Source organism: Ochotona princeps, chromosome 4 (assembly GCF_030435755.1).
Source record: "Ochotona princeps isolate mOchPri1 chromosome 4, mOchPri1.hap1, whole genome shotgun sequence".
Classification (NCBI taxonomy): Eukaryota; Metazoa; Chordata; class Mammalia; order Lagomorpha; family Ochotonidae; genus Ochotona; species Ochotona princeps.
This window is the reverse complement of record NC_080835.1, coordinates 15,494,506-15,513,749: the sequence shown is the minus strand read 5'-3', so window position 1 is coordinate 15,513,749 and position 19,244 is coordinate 15,494,506. Positions and strand designations below refer to the sequence as shown.

General features: G+C 42.7%; 1 protein-coding gene across 8 annotated transcripts in view; it reads right to left on the bottom strand.

Annotated features, from left to right (window-relative positions):
* AMBRA1 (autophagy and beclin 1 regulator 1) overlaps positions 1 to 19,244 on the bottom strand; it is a 220,630-nt gene that overhangs the window by 133,183 nt on the left and 68,203 nt on the right. For 6 of the 8 annotated variants that reach the window (XM_058663099.1, XM_058663100.1, XM_058663098.1 and 3 more), the window contains one exon: positions 3,861 to 3,947. The exons of the other annotated variants lie outside the window; for them this stretch is intronic. In XM_058663099.1, the coding sequence (XP_058519082.1) occupies positions 3,861 to 3,947 (87 nt within the window). The remainder of the gene's footprint in view (positions 1 to 3,860; positions 3,948 to 19,244) is intronic. 8 annotated transcript variants of the gene reach the window in all.

Sequence of the window (19,244 nt, the reverse complement as noted above, 5' to 3'; positions counted from 1 at the left end):
ATCATCTCCTCTTTAGTTTTACACATGAAGAAAGCCAGGTGGGAGGTGGGAAACGTCAAATGATCAAAACAAAAACGAAGGTATCTACATATGACGTCACAGGACATCTCTGCAGCAAACACACACAGCTGCTTCACACGATCTCTTGGAATGTCTTATCTCACCCTGACAGAGTCATCATGGATGATTATAACACGGAGAAAATGTTCTGGACAGAGACTGAGAATAAAATATACTTGAGAAAACAGAAAATCTAACAGAGAGAGAGAAAAAAAGAGAGAGAGATTTTCCTATTTTTAACAACCAAGCATCAAAAAGCTACAAGGCACTGAGCACAACAGAAGGTAACAGTTGTTCATTTTTCTTCTCTCTTACTATGACTATTCTAGTAAACACTGGAGGCTGAATTCATATTCTTTAAATGATGGCTTTAGAATCGTGAGAGTCCATGAGAATCTCTGGTCTGCAACCCCATCCCTCACATTTCCTTCTTCCTCAAGCTTTCCCTCCATTTCTCATTAACACTATTACATAGTTTGAGGTGAGGATGGGAGAACATCAGAGAAGTACAATATAGGAAAAGGGGTTCTATAATAATATCAAATGGACTGCTAAGTAATGTCAAGACTAACTCGAAACTTTTCTAAGATACACAACTTTGATTCAACAATTCCACTAAAAACTTCATCCTACGCGCGCGCACACACACACGGAAGTTCTCTTGAAACTTAATCAGCATTTGTGAAAAACTGGGAAATAAGCCAAATCACCAGCAACAGAGTAAATATTTATAAAGAGAAACACAATTAAACTATTAAAAAGAATAAATTATCCCGATGTACTCACAAGGAAAGCTTCCTGGAAAAAAAATTTAAGTGGAGAAAAAGGAGGAGGAGTTGAAGAATGCAACATTTTTTAGTCCATATGTTAAATACATATTTCTACAATCAGGAAAAATCTAAATGGAGTCTGCAATTATACAAAGGATTCCTAGGGACTTTTATATTCTACATCCTCTTTTGATGTTTGAATATAAGAGGAAAAAAGCAGGTACATTCTGTTTTTTTTTTTTTTTTTTTATGGAAATCTGCAAAAACTGAGACTGGAAATGGAAACAGATAAATCAAAATGGTATAATACTTTGAGACTCTGTCCAGGGTAATGGAAAGCTAAACTGAAAGAGACCCTCCCTAAGTCAACCAACTCGGGCTGAAGTAGAGTTGACTGCTAGGAACCTAAGCTGCCTCTGAACTGTGTGCCATCCTGCGAGCTGGTCCTTCTGGCCAACCATCTATTGGAATTCCTAAGCAGGCCGGCTGACAATCTTTGGGACCCACTGAACACCAAATCATGGTCATACTGTAGGTAGGCACGGATGCAGAGATGACATGGCCAAGATCATCAGAGTGTAAGAACTATTTCTTAAAAGCCGCCACTGGTGAATCTGCAGTATCTGGGCTTGTATAGCTCTGCAGTTTACAAGAATGAATCACAGACTACATTTTATAGCGGACTAAAGTCAGTGCTCCAGAGTTGTTCCCTTACCTACCAAATATACAGAAATTTTCCAGCATTAATTAAGCACTATTGGTTAAATTCTCAAGTTGCTCTTGACTAGAAAGGAATTTAAAAGGAAAGCTTCAAGAGGAGAAAGATGATCTTTTTCTTCTTCCCCTTTTTTGGGTACCGATTCTACAAGGTGACTGTTATTACATATCTAGTTTATTGCCTACACTAATGGGAAAAAATTACTTATGATAGAGGTAGAAATAATATTGATGATAATAAAGAGTTTTCTTTATTTGGGGACTCAATTTCAGCACCTGTAACCCCAACTGTTTAATTTCACAATAAGACAGGAATTTCCTAAGTTACAAAAATATGGTAAAAAGGGATTCTTGGTACATCAGTAAGCACAAGTATGTTTTAGGCTCATCCTTTGAGGTATCCACAGAGAAGCCAGATTTCTGAATACCAAGGAAACATTCCACAAAAGGCTTTGGTTTATACATACCATACAGGGTGAAGCAGAAGAGGAAAAAGAAATTTAATAACCAACAGTGAAGAAATAACAATTATCAGACTAAAGAGTTGGAAAACCACCAAACAACCCTAAAGTAGTCCTAGTAAAATTCTGAATGTTTTAATAAATCCTGATAATTTTTTTCAATGAAAAACACATTTTCCTTAAACATAAAAAAACTATTTTTTGTTTTGTTTTCAAACAGAAAATGTAAAACACCAACACTATAAACTATGGCACTTTCTATGATAGATCAGAGTAGAGAGAATAAACACATGGTGTTTAAGAATCGCTGTTGAACTTTGTTCAGTTAGAAATTCTGGAGCTAAGACTCCCTCCCATTACTTTCCTAAAAGAAAGAGTTGTATACCAGCACATTGTCTATTTCAGCGCTTGGAAGTACTTGATTTATGGGAAAAATTTCCTTCCCTTAACGAGGGGGTTATAACTTTCTAATAAAATTACAGACTAATCCAAACTTTATTGCTTCAGTCATAACTGCCTATTTTTAAACTGCTTAATCCTTTATATTCTCTTAACTTAGGACTGGACATTTCTAGGGTATGGAAAAGGAAATAAAGATAACAAATAATCTATTCACTAGCATCTCAAAAAGAATGCTACCGTAACACAATTAAGAATCAACAAAATATTTTAATATCCTGGGAAGGATGAGAACCTACAATCCTGAATATGGAACAAAACCCATTTAGCTTTGGCTGACCTATGAACAGCCACATTGCATCCAAACATTCTAAAATACCGTTTTCTTGTGTGTGCTCTGGTATTGCTTGAGTAACATGCACATTCCACCTTTCTGGATCCCCAACAGGATTATGCTTCCCTTAAAAAATCCCCCAGGAGCTGATCTCCACAGCCAAGTGCTATATAGCAACAGCACAGCTCACCCTTAGCCTTCCATAACCAGAATCAGGGCAAGGGGGGGCATGGTTTACCTTTTCACACGTCTTCTGATTGCAAATGTCTTCTGATAAGTGTAAATGCCACTTAGTAAAATGCCAACCTGTTTTATCCAGTTATCCTTTTTTTCTGTTACCTCTTCCTTAAGTTAGGTTCTAGAAATTCAGTATCTGCGAGAGCTTGGCTTCTGTCCTTTGGTAGTACCAAAATCTTTCTCAAATAACAAATATGGGATTTTTGTTTGTTTAATTTGTAAATAATTTCCCCATAAACAAAAATTTTTGCTCCTATTTTGGCTGTCCACTGGCAATAGCCTCTCACTAAGCTGGCAGAAGAAAAAGAATAACCATGGGCAGTAATTTGGCAGAGCAGTAAAAATTCTGCTTGGGACACCCCGTCCCACATCACAATGCCTGGGTTCCAGTCTCCATTCTAATTTCCTGCGAATGTGTACTCTCAGGGCAGGGGATGTAGCAGGAGATGACTCAATTGTTTAGGTCCCAGCCACCCCATGTTAGAAACAGGCCCTGGATTCAGCCTGACCCAGTCTCAGCCATGCAGGGTATTTGAGGAGTGAACCAGATGATGCAGGTCTCTCCCCAATTCTCTCCCAAACAAAAACAAATTGAAAAAAAAAAATGTCCTGTGACTATGACTGTGGTCTCCTCAAAACTCTCTTCTTCTAATATTCTACTTGCAGGGATTACCCCCAAGGGCCAAGAGCTCAGTCATAACCCTCTGTCAGACTGTTCACTTACCTGCAATCACCTGAAAACCCTGTCTCAACACTGTACCTGAACAGCAAAAGAGCACCAGGACCAGAGAGGCACGGAACGGAGCTTCCAGTAACTTGGTAACTCCAAGGGCCACCCCTTCCCCTCCCACCACCTAGTGCCATTTCTCACTTCAGCCTTACCTCGCTGGGTCTGGGTAAATTGGGTGCTCTCTGGATCCTGCTCCATCATAACGGGATAATGAAATGAGGGAAGACTCCAGCAGCCTCCTAGCAGAGATTAAAAAAATGGCAATAATCCCTGTCAATTACCAACTCAGAGGTCAGTCATAAGGAAAAATGGGGCTGAGGTAAACAAAGTCCCCCTGTGCAGCCAGCTAACACCTACTGTCTGGGATCATACCCTTCCCTGCAGGCTAAGCAGGTAGAGATACAAATAAATGATGAGCTCCCACACTGGATATGGCTACTGTATAATGTTCAACGCTGTTCCTCAGAAAGAATGGAAAAAAGTGCTAGAGGCATGATCTTACTTCTGTTTGGACTAGTTCTTGGACACATTTGAGGTTGATATCAACACAAGAAAAAATGAACAGGCACAGAGACTGCCACGTACTGCCAACATTTGTCTTGGCATTTGGTTCCTCCACACCATGGCAATCGACATCCCCTTATCTTTTACTTATTCTGTTCTGTCCACACCCTTATTGGGGAAAGTTCACTCCCCAAGTGCTCTCTTAACTGAAAAACAAAAACAACCCCCCCCACACACACAAACAAAACCTAACTCAATCATGAATTCAACTGAGAATAAATGATACATACACATGTTGTGGATACTTTTTGAGAGCCAGCCAATATATCAAGCACTTATGTGTATTTATTTAAAACTCACAACCTGTGAAAGTTGGAATAACTACATATAGAAGAGCACTTGGAACAGAAGTTCAAGTACATGGTCCTGTGGCACACACCTGTTAAGCAATCCTGCCCTCACTGCAGTGAAGGCCAATCTTGACTCCAGAATACTTCAAACCTCATGTTTTACTGAAGGTCCTTTCACGATTCACAAGGGGAAACAAGTGCATGTGTGGCCACTGTGAGCAACAGAGACTGACAAACAGAAAGGTACTGGTCCAGTCATTCAGCTTCAGCCAGGAGTGCCAAGCATCACTCTGTGTTTCAAAGGAAGCCAGAAATCTGGAATTTTGCACGAAATCTCCTGGTGTGTACACTTTCAACTACACCATATTTTTTCTTCTTGTACAACCTGAGCAAATTACAATACAACTAGTAAATATGGCCTAAGGGGTTCCCTAGTTTGCCACCTCTGCCATAACCATACAACTTCTCAACGCCATGTGCCTTGGCAGTCAATCAAGCTCCTGCCATGAAACAGGTTTCTTTCTTCTTTCTTTTTCCTTTAATTTTATTTTTGAGAATGTTTACATAGTAGAGAAGGACGCATACCCATGCGGAGCACTGATTAGGCTGGGGTGCATCGAACAGGTTTCTAAGGAAATGGACTCAGAAAGAAACGTCATTTGTTTCTCTCCCGCTGCATCTCGCCGGCTCTCCCAGGAACAGGTCTCCGGCTCCGTGCCAGACTCTTCGTAAAAGCAGAGCTGCAGCAGGAGGACAGCAGCTACCAATTTTTTCCAATTGGACTAATTCAATTCCCTGTTATTAGAACCAGCTGTCTTTAGGTATGGTCATGTGCAGTCACTTTAAACCAGCAAATGGCCCAGGGCAGCCTTTCACTGGCACCCAGGGGAAAACAAACACAGAGGCCCTCTCACAAGGACTTATGGTTTCCTGCTTCAGACAAGATGCTGTGAAATGTTTCCCATCTAGGCAAGGCTGACATCCCTGCATTCACACACTTTCCACAATCCTAAATATACCGTAAAGAACCCAATTTTATTGGGCCCGGCGGCATGGCCTACCGGCTAAAGTCCTCGCCTTGAAAGCCCCGGGATCCCATATGGGCGCCGGTTCTAATCTCGGCAGCTCTACTTCCCATCCAGCTCCCTGCTTGTGGTCTGGGAAAGCAGTTGAGGACAGCCCAAAGCTTTGGGACCCTGCACCCGCGTGGGAGACCCGGAAGAGGTTCCTGGTCCCGGCATCAGATTGGCGCGCATCGGCCCGTTGCGGCTCACTTGGGGAGTGAAACATTGGATGGAAGATCTTCCTCTCTGTCTCTCCTCCTCTGTGTATATCTGGCTGTAATAAAATGAATAAATCTTAAAAAAAAAAAAAAAAAAAAAAAAAAAGAACACAATGTAGCCACTGAAGAGAAGCCAGCATACATCTCTCCAGCTGAAAGCCAGAATTCAGTGATATCATTATATTTACAGTACACATTGCAAAACTTCAGAAATCGGGATGCATTTTACAACTATGTAGCATAGTTCAGCTGGCAAAACATTTTTTTCTTCCATGGGCACACATGAAAATTATCATGGCCAGTCACTGAATCTGTGAAATACACAATATTCTTAAGAGTTAGGGGTAGTGAGAGGTACACAGTCTGGGGGAGGGGAATGGAGTAAAAATCTGAAGAGTATCCTTATATCCGAGACATTATTTAACTGTTACTAATAAACTAACTCTTAAGGAATTAGGAGGAAGCTGAAGAATGGCAGCAGCTAGCTGTCCAGGCACTTCTAGAAGGTTCTGTCATCTGAGTGCCCTGGAATTGGTCCAAAATATCACTGAACCCTTTCACACTATCCTCCAATGTCTGTTTGGTCCCTTTACAAAGAAGCATCCTCCAGAGGAGCCACAATATGTCCTTCTTAAGCACATGTGCCAGGAACACAACTCTGGTGGCTTAGAGTTAACACTACCCAGACTATGACTGTGCAAGAGAAGAACTGACTTATCAGGGATCTGCACAGGAGATTCCTGAACTGGATGCATTTGGGCTGGATAACTTCAGTTTTAATTATTCCATTACATAATTTTTGAAAAGTCTACTTAAAACTCTCACTTCCTACCTTAATTAGTATGATTTCTAAATCAGAATAAGACTGCAATGTTAAGCTTTTGTCTCCAGGGAGTCCCTGATGAGGTTCTTTAGGAACATGTATCCTCTGGGTCTACTCAATGCAGACTGCTGGCACCAAAGGCGCTTCAGACAGTGCAGCGGGACTGGCAAACATGGCACTTTTAACAGCTAATACTCAAAATGAGGAAAATAATCACTATGAATAGTAGCTCCTCACATAAACAAATCACTGAAGAAGCCCAAATTCTCCACACTTAGAGCACCACTACTCTCTGGAGGAAAAGGAGACTTCAATCAGAACGGGATGAAGAAAACTAGAGTTACTAGACAACATCACCACTACCATTCCAAAGGAAGCTCTCTTTCCTTTCTAGAGTTAGCTGCTTGCAGACAACCATCAATAGGAAATGGCACAAGAAAATGGAATACGATGGCAGCTGGGCTCCTTCTGCTCTGCCCATCACAAATTTAACCTGACTTAATTGATCTATCATGAAATCTGATTATGCAAAATTAGGGAGGGCTTAGGAAGGTCTCAGATAAACTTGTTCAGGCTTGAAGCTATGGCTTTATTCTGACATTTAACCTCAATTTAGAAATGTTTGTTAAACTCAATGAAGATTTGACAGGGGAGAAAAAAAATCAGAAACTTCTTTCCCTCGGGTTCATCCTTTGTACCAGTGGTATTAAGTTGAGGTAACACAGGAGTTGTGCTATTTGATCTACTGGAAAGCAGAAAGAAAATCCTGCAATTTTGGCTTTGTGATTCATAATCACGCTGAATAAAAACACAAATGCAAAACTTACTCAAAAATTCTTTTACTAATAAAAATATATATTTTAAACCTGAAGGCTACCACTCTATCGAACCATACAATATTGTAAGAATACTCAATATTAACCACAAATATAGGATACATAATCATCATAAATATAAGCAAAACCCTGTTCACCAATGGATACAGAAACAAAAGAGAACAATAAAGCAAATGTAATAAAATGTCAACATTTAGAAAATGCAGGTGAAGGTGCATGAAATCACTGGCATCATTTTCATAATTTTTCTGCATGCCAGAAATTATTTCAAAACAACAACAACAAAAAGTATTCAATGAGGCAGACATCTGGTACAATGGATAAGATGCAGCGTGGGAAACCTGCATCCCACACTGCACTTCAGGAGCTCGACTCTTGGCTGCGCTTCTAATTGCAGCTTCCTGTCATTCAAACAATGGAAAGTATCTCTGCCACACCATTGTGTACTAGGTTCCTGGCTTTGACTTGGCCAACCTGCAGCTACTGCAAGTACTTAGGGACTGAACCAGTACATGAAAGATCTCTTTCTCTCTCCATCTCATTTTGTTTCTCTACCTTTCAGATACAAAATCTAATATTCACAAATCCAAAAGTAAAATATTGTTAACGAAAGAGGAAGCTATTGATCTTTAAGACTTAATTTTTTTATTTTTAAGATTTATTTCTATTTATTTATTTGAAAGCCAGATTTTAGAGAGAGAGAAAGAAGAAGAATAGAGAAGGTCTTCCATCCACTGATTCACACCCCAGATGGCCACTACAGCCAGAGCCGAGCTGATTCAAAGCTGAGAGACCAGAGCGTCTTCCAGGTCTCCCATGTCGATGCAGGGGCCCAAGGACTTGGGCCATCCTTTGCTGCTTTCCCAGGTAATAAGAAGGAAGCTGAGTTGGAAATGGAGTAGCCAAGGACACGAACTGGTACCTGTATGGGATGCTGGCAGCACAGGGTGGAGGATTAGCTTGTGGCATTCACTGCGCCAGCCCCATGACATACTTATCCTGATTGCTTCACTTGCAATCCAGTTCTCCGCTAATGTGCCTGAGAAAGCAATGGAGAATGTCCCAAGTCCCTGAGCCCCTGCTGCATGTGTGGAAGACCTGGATGGTGTTGCTGGCTCCTTGGCTTCAGTCTGGATCAGCCCAAACCATGGTGGACATTTCAGAGAGAACCAGCAGATTAAAGATTCATTTTTCCGTCTCGCCTTTTCCCTCTATCTCTGTAACACTATCTTCCAAATTGATAAACAAATATTCTTTAATAATATTTATTTCGTTTTTTAAAGATTTTATTTATTTTTATTGGAAAGTCAGATATACAGAGGAGGGGAGACAGACAGCAAGACCTTCCAACCATTGATTCACTCCCCAAGTGGCCACAGCAGCCGGAGCTAAGCCGATTGGAAGCCAGGAGCCAGGAGCTTCTTCTGGGTCTATCACACAGGTGCAGGATCCCTTTCTCTACTGCTTTCCCAGGTCATAAGCAGGGATCTGGATGGGAAGTGGAGCCACTAGGACACGAACCCATATGGGATCTGGGCACATGCAAGGCAAGGACTTTAGCTGCTCGGCTACTGTGCCAGGCCCCACCAAATAAATACCTATTAAATTTTTTAAAAAGAAATAGCAACTTCCTAATGCTCTAAAACAGATATGGTAAACTATAGGCCCTGGGGCAGATACCCACTTTTCTAAGTAATGTTTTATCTGAACACGGCCACAAGTATTCATTCACACATTGCTTTGGAGCTTGCAAGGCAAAGCTGAGTAAAGTTTAAAATATTTACTACTTAGATCTTTACAGCAGAAGTTTGCCCACCACTGCTCTAAAATATGAATTCACATAATATTCCTTGAAATTGAAATATAGGTGGAATTACTAAAAAAACAGAACAGAAATTGAAAGCAAAGTTTAAATGCCCCAGAGGACACCATCAAAATTAGTATTAAGCCCTGCTGAAATACTAAGTCAACAAGTCCACAATACAACTACCAAAACTTCCCAACACTTTAGGGCTACCATTATGGCAAAGTGAGGTAAGGTGTTGCCTGCAAGGCTGGCATTCCACACTCAAGTGCCAGTTTGAGTCCAAGTTGCTCTGCTTTCATCCAACTCTCTGATAATGTGCCTAGGAAAGCAGTGGAACACAGCCCAAATACTTGAGTCCCTGGCACTCACATAAGAGACCCAGATGGAATTCAAGGCACCTGGCTTCCATCAGGCCCAATCCTAGCCACTGTGACCATTTGGGGAGTGAACCAACAGATGGAAAAATCCCTCCGTCTCTCTACCTCTCTTTCAAGTACATAAATAAATCTTTAAATACAATTTTCTAAATTAAAAATTCCTAACATTTTAGATGGATATGTTTTTGTTTCTTCCCCAACTAATATTCTGACTGCACAAGGGGGTTTCCCATCTCAGCTGTACTATTTGATGACTAGGAATTCAATATTTTTAAAAAAGTGTGGAAAGCTCTGGAGAAGGAAAGAATGATCAGGGCAGATGACAGGATCATCTAAAAGAGAAGAATCTCCTCTTCAAACTTAGTAGATAATAAAGTCGAGAAGCAAGAAGACTGGGTTCTAGTCTATACAATAAAAAAAACAGTGAACAAATTCCTTCTTACTAAATAGCTATGCGCTGAACACAAACCTTTTAAGTAGTGGGAGCCACAGACAACTGGTATCTTAAAACAGACAGACATGTTCAGACCTTCTCCAAACTCTGGGAAATATTTATCCTCAGGCTTCCATCGCTCACTGGATAGGGAGCCTGCTCCTCCAAGCTACATGCCGCTGGTGCTCCATGCTTACTGAGTCATTTCCTAGCCTGGCTTCACTGCCTGGGTGGCATCTGCTATTGCAACTCAGCAAAGCCAAACCCAAGCTAACAGCTCCCTTCTGGCTAGGAAATAAAATCCAAATCCCTCAAATTGGCAACCAAAGTTTTGCAGTTAAAATTTCTCATTCCTGGGCCTGGCGGCATGGCCTAGCAGCTAAAGTCCTCGCCTTGAACGCCCCGGGACCCCATATGGGCTCCAGTTCTAATCCCGGCAGCTCCACTTCCCATCCAGCTCCCTGCTTGTGGCCTGGGAAACCAGTTGAGGATGGCTCAAAGCCTTGGGACCCTGCACCACTCTCTTTGGGAGACCTGGAAGAGGTTCCTGTTTCCCAGCTTCGGATCGGCACAGCACCGGCCGTTGCAGTCACTTGGGGAGTGAATCATCGGATGGAAGATCTTTCTCTCTGTCTCTCCTCCTCTCTGTATATCTGACTTTGTAATAAAAACAAATAAATCTTAAAAAAAAAATTCTCATTGCTTCTGGATATACTGAATCCTCTACCCTAGTGGTTTTTAAACTGGTCCTGGGAAGCGTTTGCCACTGTTAAAAACTATAAGGATCATGAAAGAGCTTTTGTCTATGTTTTATCCATCACTATTTACCATATAAAAATGTAATATACAAGCACATAATTGTATTAAACATTAGAATGGTAGCCTTATTGCAATTTACACAGCTTCTAAGAAACTCTTCTATACAGTTCTGAAACAACAAGAGTGAAAGAGACAAAGAATTATTATGAAGTTTTGACCTCAGTAACCTGAGACCACTCTCAAGAACCATTGCTCTAGGGCCCGGCGCTGTGACCTAGTGGCTAAAGTCCTCACCTTGAACGCAATGGGATCCCATATGGGTGCCAGTTCTAATCCTGGCAGCTCCATTTCCCATCCAGCTCCCTGCTGGAGGCCTAGGAAAGCAGTCAAGGACTGCCCAAAGCCTTGGGACCCTGCACCCATGTAGGGCACCTGGAGGAGGTTCCTGGTTCCCGGCTTCAAATCAGCGCAGCACCGGCCATAGTGGTCACTTGGGGAGTGATTCATTGGATGGAAGATCTTCCTCTCTGTTTCTCCTCCTTTCTATATATCTGACTTTGCAATAAAAATAAAAATAAATAAATAAATCTTTTTAAAAAACACATTGTTCTAGCTAAACTAAATAAACCTCAGTATCCTAAGAACTTATTTTGGCAATTTCTTGTTTCTAGAAAGTTCTTCATCATGGCTTGTAAAAATCTTTCAAAGTTCAAACACCAAGTTCTTTCAATTCAACCTCTTTCACCCACCACCCCACAGCATTCTATACTTTCTCAAGAGGCCTTCTGCCAAGTCATCTTGTACCATGGGATACCATGAGTGTTTCTTGTTTTTGCCTCTAGACTACAAGCAGCATCAAAGCACATACTGTGCCCAAACCATCTTTTTGTCTCCATCAACACTCACATGATAATTAACATGTAATAAGAAACTAACAAATATTTAAGTAAATGAGTCAATGGGCCTAGTTAGACTTAGAAAAATAAGATCTGTCTGGTTGCCCCTCATTGACCCCAGGACTTTCAGACAAAAATGTCTTTAAACTCTCACACTGGAATTCCTGAAAAAGCAAAGTTTTCAGAAGCTGCTTACATCACCCTTCATGCACAGCTCTGCTTAAAGCGCTGACATAGTAGTCCTGATAACAGAAGCGCAGCCGGGTCCCTAGGAGACCCATTAAATCATACAGTCAGAGGTTGGCCACTTGCCTGGGAAACTGCACTGACGAGTGTGGATGGCATATAGCTGAAAGAACCCTCAGAGGGTACAAGGGCGATGTTTGCAGGGGATAAACGGGCAGGAGGTCAAAGAAATTTGGATGCACTGTTGCTTTCTTCGTTTTTCAATCCTGCTCTGCAAGCCCAGATCTCTGCCTCAGCGCATGCCTGGGCCAGGAGATGACAAGGCCTTATTCTTTGTAAAAAAAAAAAAATATATATATACATATATATATATATATATAATAATTGTGTGTTCTGAAACGACACCTCTATTATGATTTCCAAATTGACATCTCTGCTTTAAAGCAGAGGCATGCAAAGCCTCCCCATTTCACACACTAGCAATTATCATTTAACGTCTTCAATGATAGGCACTCGACTGTTCGCTGCAGGGCCCTGGAGCTCGAGGAGTGCATTGACAGGGCATGTGCCATTGCCAGCAGAGCTTGTCATGCAGTTCCTGCCCCTGCAGTGGGAAGGACCAAGACAAAAGCTTAAAAACATCTCACAAAACATTAATGTACTCTGCAACATCTCTGGGCAATGAGTTTGATAGATAAGACATCAGAGCACAACATGATCACACAGATACCAAAAGGGAAGACGCCAGAAACAGAAATTATACATGGTGTGCAAGCTTGTATTTAGATATACCAAAGTCTTGCCTAAAGAGTCAGCCAGATCCTTCTGTGAAAAGCTGCTGTTTGATGGGTGGTTATGTTTTAAAACATTTACAAATGACTGGTTGGCACTATAGCTTCGCTCTTACATATAACAATATACTTGTTAAAAAAAAAACAAAACTCACTTTTTGTCAGCATTTAGTAAATGCAAAGGCCTAAGCTGACCTGCACAGACATCCTTCTCCACGTCCAAATCCATTTTCTTTGCAAGACGTGGAAGGCCTATTCACACACAATAGACTTGTTTTGTTTTGTTTTTAATTTAAATGTATTTTTAAATGTTTGTTGTGTAGGTGCGGAGATTGCAGACACAAGTAGGTCTCCGGGTTAGATGGGAAAGGATGGTGGGGACAGGGAAGATGAGCGAGGGAAAAGACCCCACCCTCCCTCCTGTGACCATTAGGGGCAAGAAGAAGGCGCAGATGTTGTACCATTCCTTCTACCCAAATCACATCAGCACTAGGGGACAGAGATGGTTCCCTGATTTCATCCCATGGACCACGATTGGGGAAGAATGTCCCGAGAGTACTACTTGAGTGGTCTCAATTGTTCTGAGATGGTGTTGGCTTCATTGTACTAAGTGTACAATGGTGGAGAATTTGATCTGCAACATTGCACAAACTGCCCTTCTTTCCATCTTATGGTGAGGCACGAAACTCTGTTGAGTTAGAAAGGCTGGCTGTCCTATCTTTTGTGTATATCCCAGTATGTTGTCTCTCCTCATGCAAAGTCAGCAACAGGAGCAGGCTAGTCCTACAACATGTGCTCAAAGGCCAGATTAGATGTCCATATGGTGTTCCCTGAGGTTGAGGATCAAGTGGTTTTGATCCATTAAGCCAACTCCTAAAAACCTCTAATGAGTTGGTCCCCAAATCTGCCTCTCATGTGTGCCAGTGGATACTGCATCCCAGTCCAGTGCAGCTTATCCCCAGACCCAGCCTCTTCTGCACTGGAGAGTGCTGTGGCCTAGTCAGGGTAACCCCTAAGACCCCAATCATGACTAAACCCAGATCCAACACTTTCTTATTCCAGTTGGTACTGCAGCATAGTTGAGGGGATCCCTGAGATCCCCTTCCAGTATTGTCCCCTGATCTGGCTCTCACATTTGCCTACAGGTGCTAAAAGCCCAGTCTTGCCTGGCTAGCTCCCAGACCCTGCCTGCATGCCAGCAGGTGCTGTAGGCATACTTGTTTTTAAACAAGGGGTTTAGATTAGGGTTTTTCAATGCAGGATGAATAAGAGCATATCTCTGAAAACAGTTCTAGTTCTCAAACATAGAAGTAACTATGCCTCGGCAAGGAGCAGTTGAGCCATATAACTCTAGACTTTAAGAGACAGAACATCCTAACTGACTAGGTTTCTGTGAAATCAAGAATGGTTTCAGGGGGCTGGTGCAATAGCGCAGTGGTTAAAGCCCTTGCCTTGCACGCTCCAGGATCCCATATGGGCACCGGTTCTAATCCCGGCTGTTCCACTTCCCATCCAGCTCCCTGCTTGTGGCCTGGGAAAGCAGTCAAGGACGACCCAAAGCACCCATGTGGGAGACCAGAAAGAGCTATGGGCTCCTGGCTTAGTTTGGCTCAGCACCAGCCGTTGCGGTCACTTGGGGAGTGACCATCAGACGGAAGCTCTTCCTCTCTGTCTCTCCTCCTCTCTGTATGCCTGCCTCTCCAATAAAAATAAAAATAAATCTTTAAAAAAAATAATGGCTTCAAAAAATTACATAATCCTCAATTCTCAGACAATTCTGCTCAGAAAAACAGACTGGCACAACACTGGTATCCCATATGGGTACAAGTTTCAGTCCTGGCTGCTCTACTTCCAATCAAGCTCCCTACAACTGTGCTTAAGAAAGCAGCAGCAGAAGTACAAAAAAAAAAAAAAAAAATGGCCCAAGTCTTCGGGCTTTGGCCATTACCCAGCCTTGGCTGTTAGAGTCATTTAGGGAGTAGACCAGCAGATGGGAGACTGATCTCCCTTACTCCGAATCTCCCTCTTTCATTAACTCTGCCTTTCAAATAAGCATTTTTTTTAAAGATTTATTTATTTTTATTGGAAGTCAGATATACAGAAAGGAGGAGAGACAGAGAGATCTTCTGTCCGCTGATTCACTCGCCAAGTGGCCGCAGCAGCTGAGCTGAGACAGTCTGAAGCTAGGAGCCCGGAGCCACCTCAGGTCTCCCCTGAGGGTGCAGGTTCCCAAAGCTTTGAGCCGCCCTCAACTGCTTTCCCAGGCCAAAAGCAGGGAGCTGAATGGGAAGTGGGGCTACAGAGATTAGAACTGGCACCCATATGGGATCATGCAAGGCAAGAACTTTAGCCACTAGGCCACGGCGTCAGGCCCCCAATACATTTTAAAAACAAAGACACAAAATCTCAGAAATTTCTCACCAGGCCCATTAATTCTACAAAGAATACTTTGGTAGAATCATTTGCCATTTCAACACCAACAAATCCACAATATCTTCATAGGTGAGTTTTCACATTTTGATTCTTAACCTGGTAATTTAAAAATTCTTGACCAAGGCTATTCATTAAGGACAGGTATGACTTTGGTATACTACAACTGCTGTGCTCGATTATAGGAACTGAAACATTAGGGAGAGCAGCGGGAAGGAAATAATGGTTAGGAAATGAAGCCTTTCAAGAAAATGAGGGCAAAAGAAAGCCAAGTAGGCTGGGGCATTTATCAACCAGAGGCAAAGCAGCAGCTCTTCCTGGCTCACATCTGTTTGTATAATGAGGTTTCTGGAGTCTACAGAAACAGACAGGAGGACAGAGGCTCCAGCTGGGCCTTCCAACAATCTCCAGTTGGCCCTGGAGCTAACACAAAGCTCAGAGTACAATCCCGGGTTCATGCTCAACTGCTGCTTTCCGTGACATTTGATTCTTTTTCACTGATCTGCCTCTTGGGGACATAATACTTCCCCTTCTATCTTGATCTTGACTTCAAGAACCATCCCAGTCCCTTTGGACTCAGCATTGAACTCCACTAGAATAATTTCGCCACCATTTTCTGTCTAGACAACATGAAATTGTCATAAATGACACACAAAGTACAATTAATAGAGAAACTGCAATTTCCACTCTCCTCCCCCGTTCCCCCAAGAATCACACATTAACGCCCTCCAGTAATGTCAATCAATGCTACCCAGTGAAGGGTGAAGATTAACTCTGTGGAGCCTGGAGCCAATTTAATTCCCAGCTTGCTAAAAATTACGTATGTCCCCTTTTACCAAATTTAGAATATGTAAATTGCCTTCTTTCTAATAGTGCTAATGGTTATAATCTCAGAGATCTGAATGCCTGCTTGAATCAATACCTGCGTAAGGAGTCCCTACAAATACCACTTTACCCAGCTGCATTTTCTTTAGGGGAATCACAGACAAAAGAAAAGAGACAAGGCAAAAGAGGAGCAAGACAATGAGAGAAAGGCATGACTCAGGACCACCAGAGGCAGGCAGTACTATTACCACTATTATAAGAATAAACTGGTTTGAAGCCACTGTCAGTTCCTTGTGAGATGGCATATTAAAAAAAAAAAAAAGCAAGATCAAAGAATAGCAAATCATGAAGTAATTTCTGTTTTTTTTTTTTTAAGATTTATTTATTTTATTACAAAGTCAGATATACAGAGAGGAGCAGAGACAGAGAGGAAGATCTTCCATCCGATGTTTCACTCCCCAAGTCAGCACAACAGCCGGTGCTGTGCCGATCTGAAGCCAGGAACCAGGAACCTCTTCCAGGTCTCCAAAGCAGGTGCAGGATCCCAAAGCTTTGGGCCGTCCTCCACTGCTTTCCCAGACCACAAGCAGGGAGCTGGATGGGAAGCGGAGCTGCCGGGATTAGAACCAGCGCCCATATGGGATCCCGTTGCATTCAAGGCAAGGACTTTAGCCATTAGGCCACACCGCTGGGGCCAGAAGTAATTTCTTAGTGGTTGAAATGACAGGTGTCTTTCTCCCATCGAACATTTGGCAATATCCGGAGAATCATTTTTTCAAAAGTGGGGTGGTGGCAGGGGAAGATCTTTGATCCACTGATTCACTCCCCAAATCAGTGGAACTGTAATGGACAGGGCTGAGTCAGGCCAAAGCTAGGAGCTTCATCTAGGACTCCCACATGGGTGCCAATGGCCCAAGCACGTAGGACATCTTCTGCTGTTTTTCTAAGGTCATTAGCAGAGAGCTGGAACAGAAGTGGAGAAGCTGGAACACAAACCATCGCCCACATGGAAAGTTAAGTGTTGCAGGGAGCAGCACATTCTTGGTTATTAGAATGCTGTTGAAAGGAATATCACCAAACATCCTACAAAGTCCAAGGCAGCCTCCCAGAGGACAGCAGTATCCAGTTTCAAATGTCAGAGAAACAGAGAGATCTGAATAACCTGAGATGAATCAAGAGGAACTTGGGACCAGAGCTGGCTCCTGACTCCAAGCTAGCCACAATTCTGGCCCAAACAGCAATTTGGGGAGTGAATAACAAATCAGTACGTTACAGACCTCCCTCCCTCTGTAACTCTGCTTTACAAATAAATAAATAAGTGATTATAAGAAAAACATATGGGCACCTGGGCCCTGAGAACCACATGCTCTCCATGCCAGCATGCCAAGAGGAGTCAGGCATCTGTCCACAATGTGTCTACTGGACTATGCCTAGATTATTTCAAACTATAAATACTGAGTGTCTACCACTGGCTTTGCACTATTCGTACAAGATAAGTATATCTTATCCAAAATATATGGAGAAAAAAACATTCCAGATTTTGCAGTTTTTCAAATTTTGGGTGAGTCTGCATAGACTGCCAGCTGAAAATTTTAATCTAAATCCAATACACCCAAATCCAAAACATCCTGAAAATCATGTCCCTGTTCAGAAAATTTCAGATATCAGATGTTTGGACTAGGATGTCCTGGCTGTAGCAGGTGTGGCAATTCATCTCCACAAATGAATCCCAAAGGCACACACTGCTCAGGATTCCTGACCTTGTTGTTTTCATTTTTTAAAGATCCAATTACAATTTACACAAAGTCGGATTTACAGGGAGAAGGAAAGACAGAAAGATCTTCTGTCGCTGGTTCACTGCTCAAGTAGACACAACAGCTAGAGCTGAGCCAATTCAAAGCCAGGATCCAGGAACCTCTTCGGGGTTTCCCATGCGGGTACAGGATCCCAAGGCCCTGGGTCATTCTTGAATTCCTTCCCAGGCCACAGGCAGGGAGCTGGATGGAAAGAGGGGCAGCCGGAACATGAACCAGTGCCAATATTGGATCCTGCTGCACGGAAGGTGAGCACTTCAGCCACTAGGCTATCGCACTGGACCCAGAATCCCTGACATTGTATGCTACCCTTGCACACTGCTCTGAAGCTCTCCAATGACTTGCTTTAGCCAGGACAATAAGAAAGGCAGCACAAACTCTGAGCTTACCATTTTAAGAGAACTGGCAGTTCCTGTTTCCTTCCTCTTAGCACAATCACTTGCAGAAGCCTTCAGCAGCTAGGAAAGCAGTCTGGCTTCTCCAGTAAAGAAGTCAAGGAGGAGAAGAGATTACATGCAGAACAGGCATCTGCGTATCTCAACTGAGCCTCCAAAACACTTTAGAAAGAACTCAAGGAGGACCAGCAGAAATTTTTAACTGAATCCAGTCAGCCCCTAGGACCACAAAAAGCGAAGAAAGTGGCTGTTTTAAGTCATTACTATTGGGTATTGAGCATTAATATTTATAGAGTTTTCAAGCTACTCACAATAACAGCACCGGAATGAAGCTAATAGAGTTAGCTTATGGTCCTACAGTAATGACTCTTTGCTCAAAGGAATCTTGGCTATTAAAAAAACAAAAGATAACCCAAAAGCATAAACAATAAAATTCCATGTTGACTTGCTCAGTATGTATAAAGCATGAGGCTCTGACATTCAGAATGACTTGGCCAGGGAAGGCTGAACAGAGGTGGAGGGTGGAGTTTGCCAAGCACACTTGAGAAGGCTGAGCAGCGAGGTAGGTCAGTGGGTGTGCCAGCTGCCATGGAGCTCACCATGGTTGCTCAGAAAGGGGGCTACCGAGGACTTACTTCAATTATATAAAATAGTTGGTGGGGGCTTCTATGGGTTAGGCCCCTGCAGCTGCAAGTGAACGCAACAACTGGAACGAGGTGGGGGGGTTGATAGAGCATATGGGGGGTCTCCCAAGCCCAGGAAACTGCACAGCCAATGCACACAAAAGCCAGATTTGGAAGCCAGTCTGATAAGAGTTCTGGAGGGTCTCTCTGGTAGAGTCATAGCACCCACCAATGGCCACAGGGAGCGAGGGATAGTATGCTTGGCTAAGCCACTGCACCCACCAACACAAAGAACTAGGCCTGAAGGTGAACCACAGGTGAACACGAGGATAGAGGCTAAGGGCAAGTCAGATCGGACCGTAACACCTGCTAATGAGCATGGGAGCTTCGTGTGGGGACAGGTAG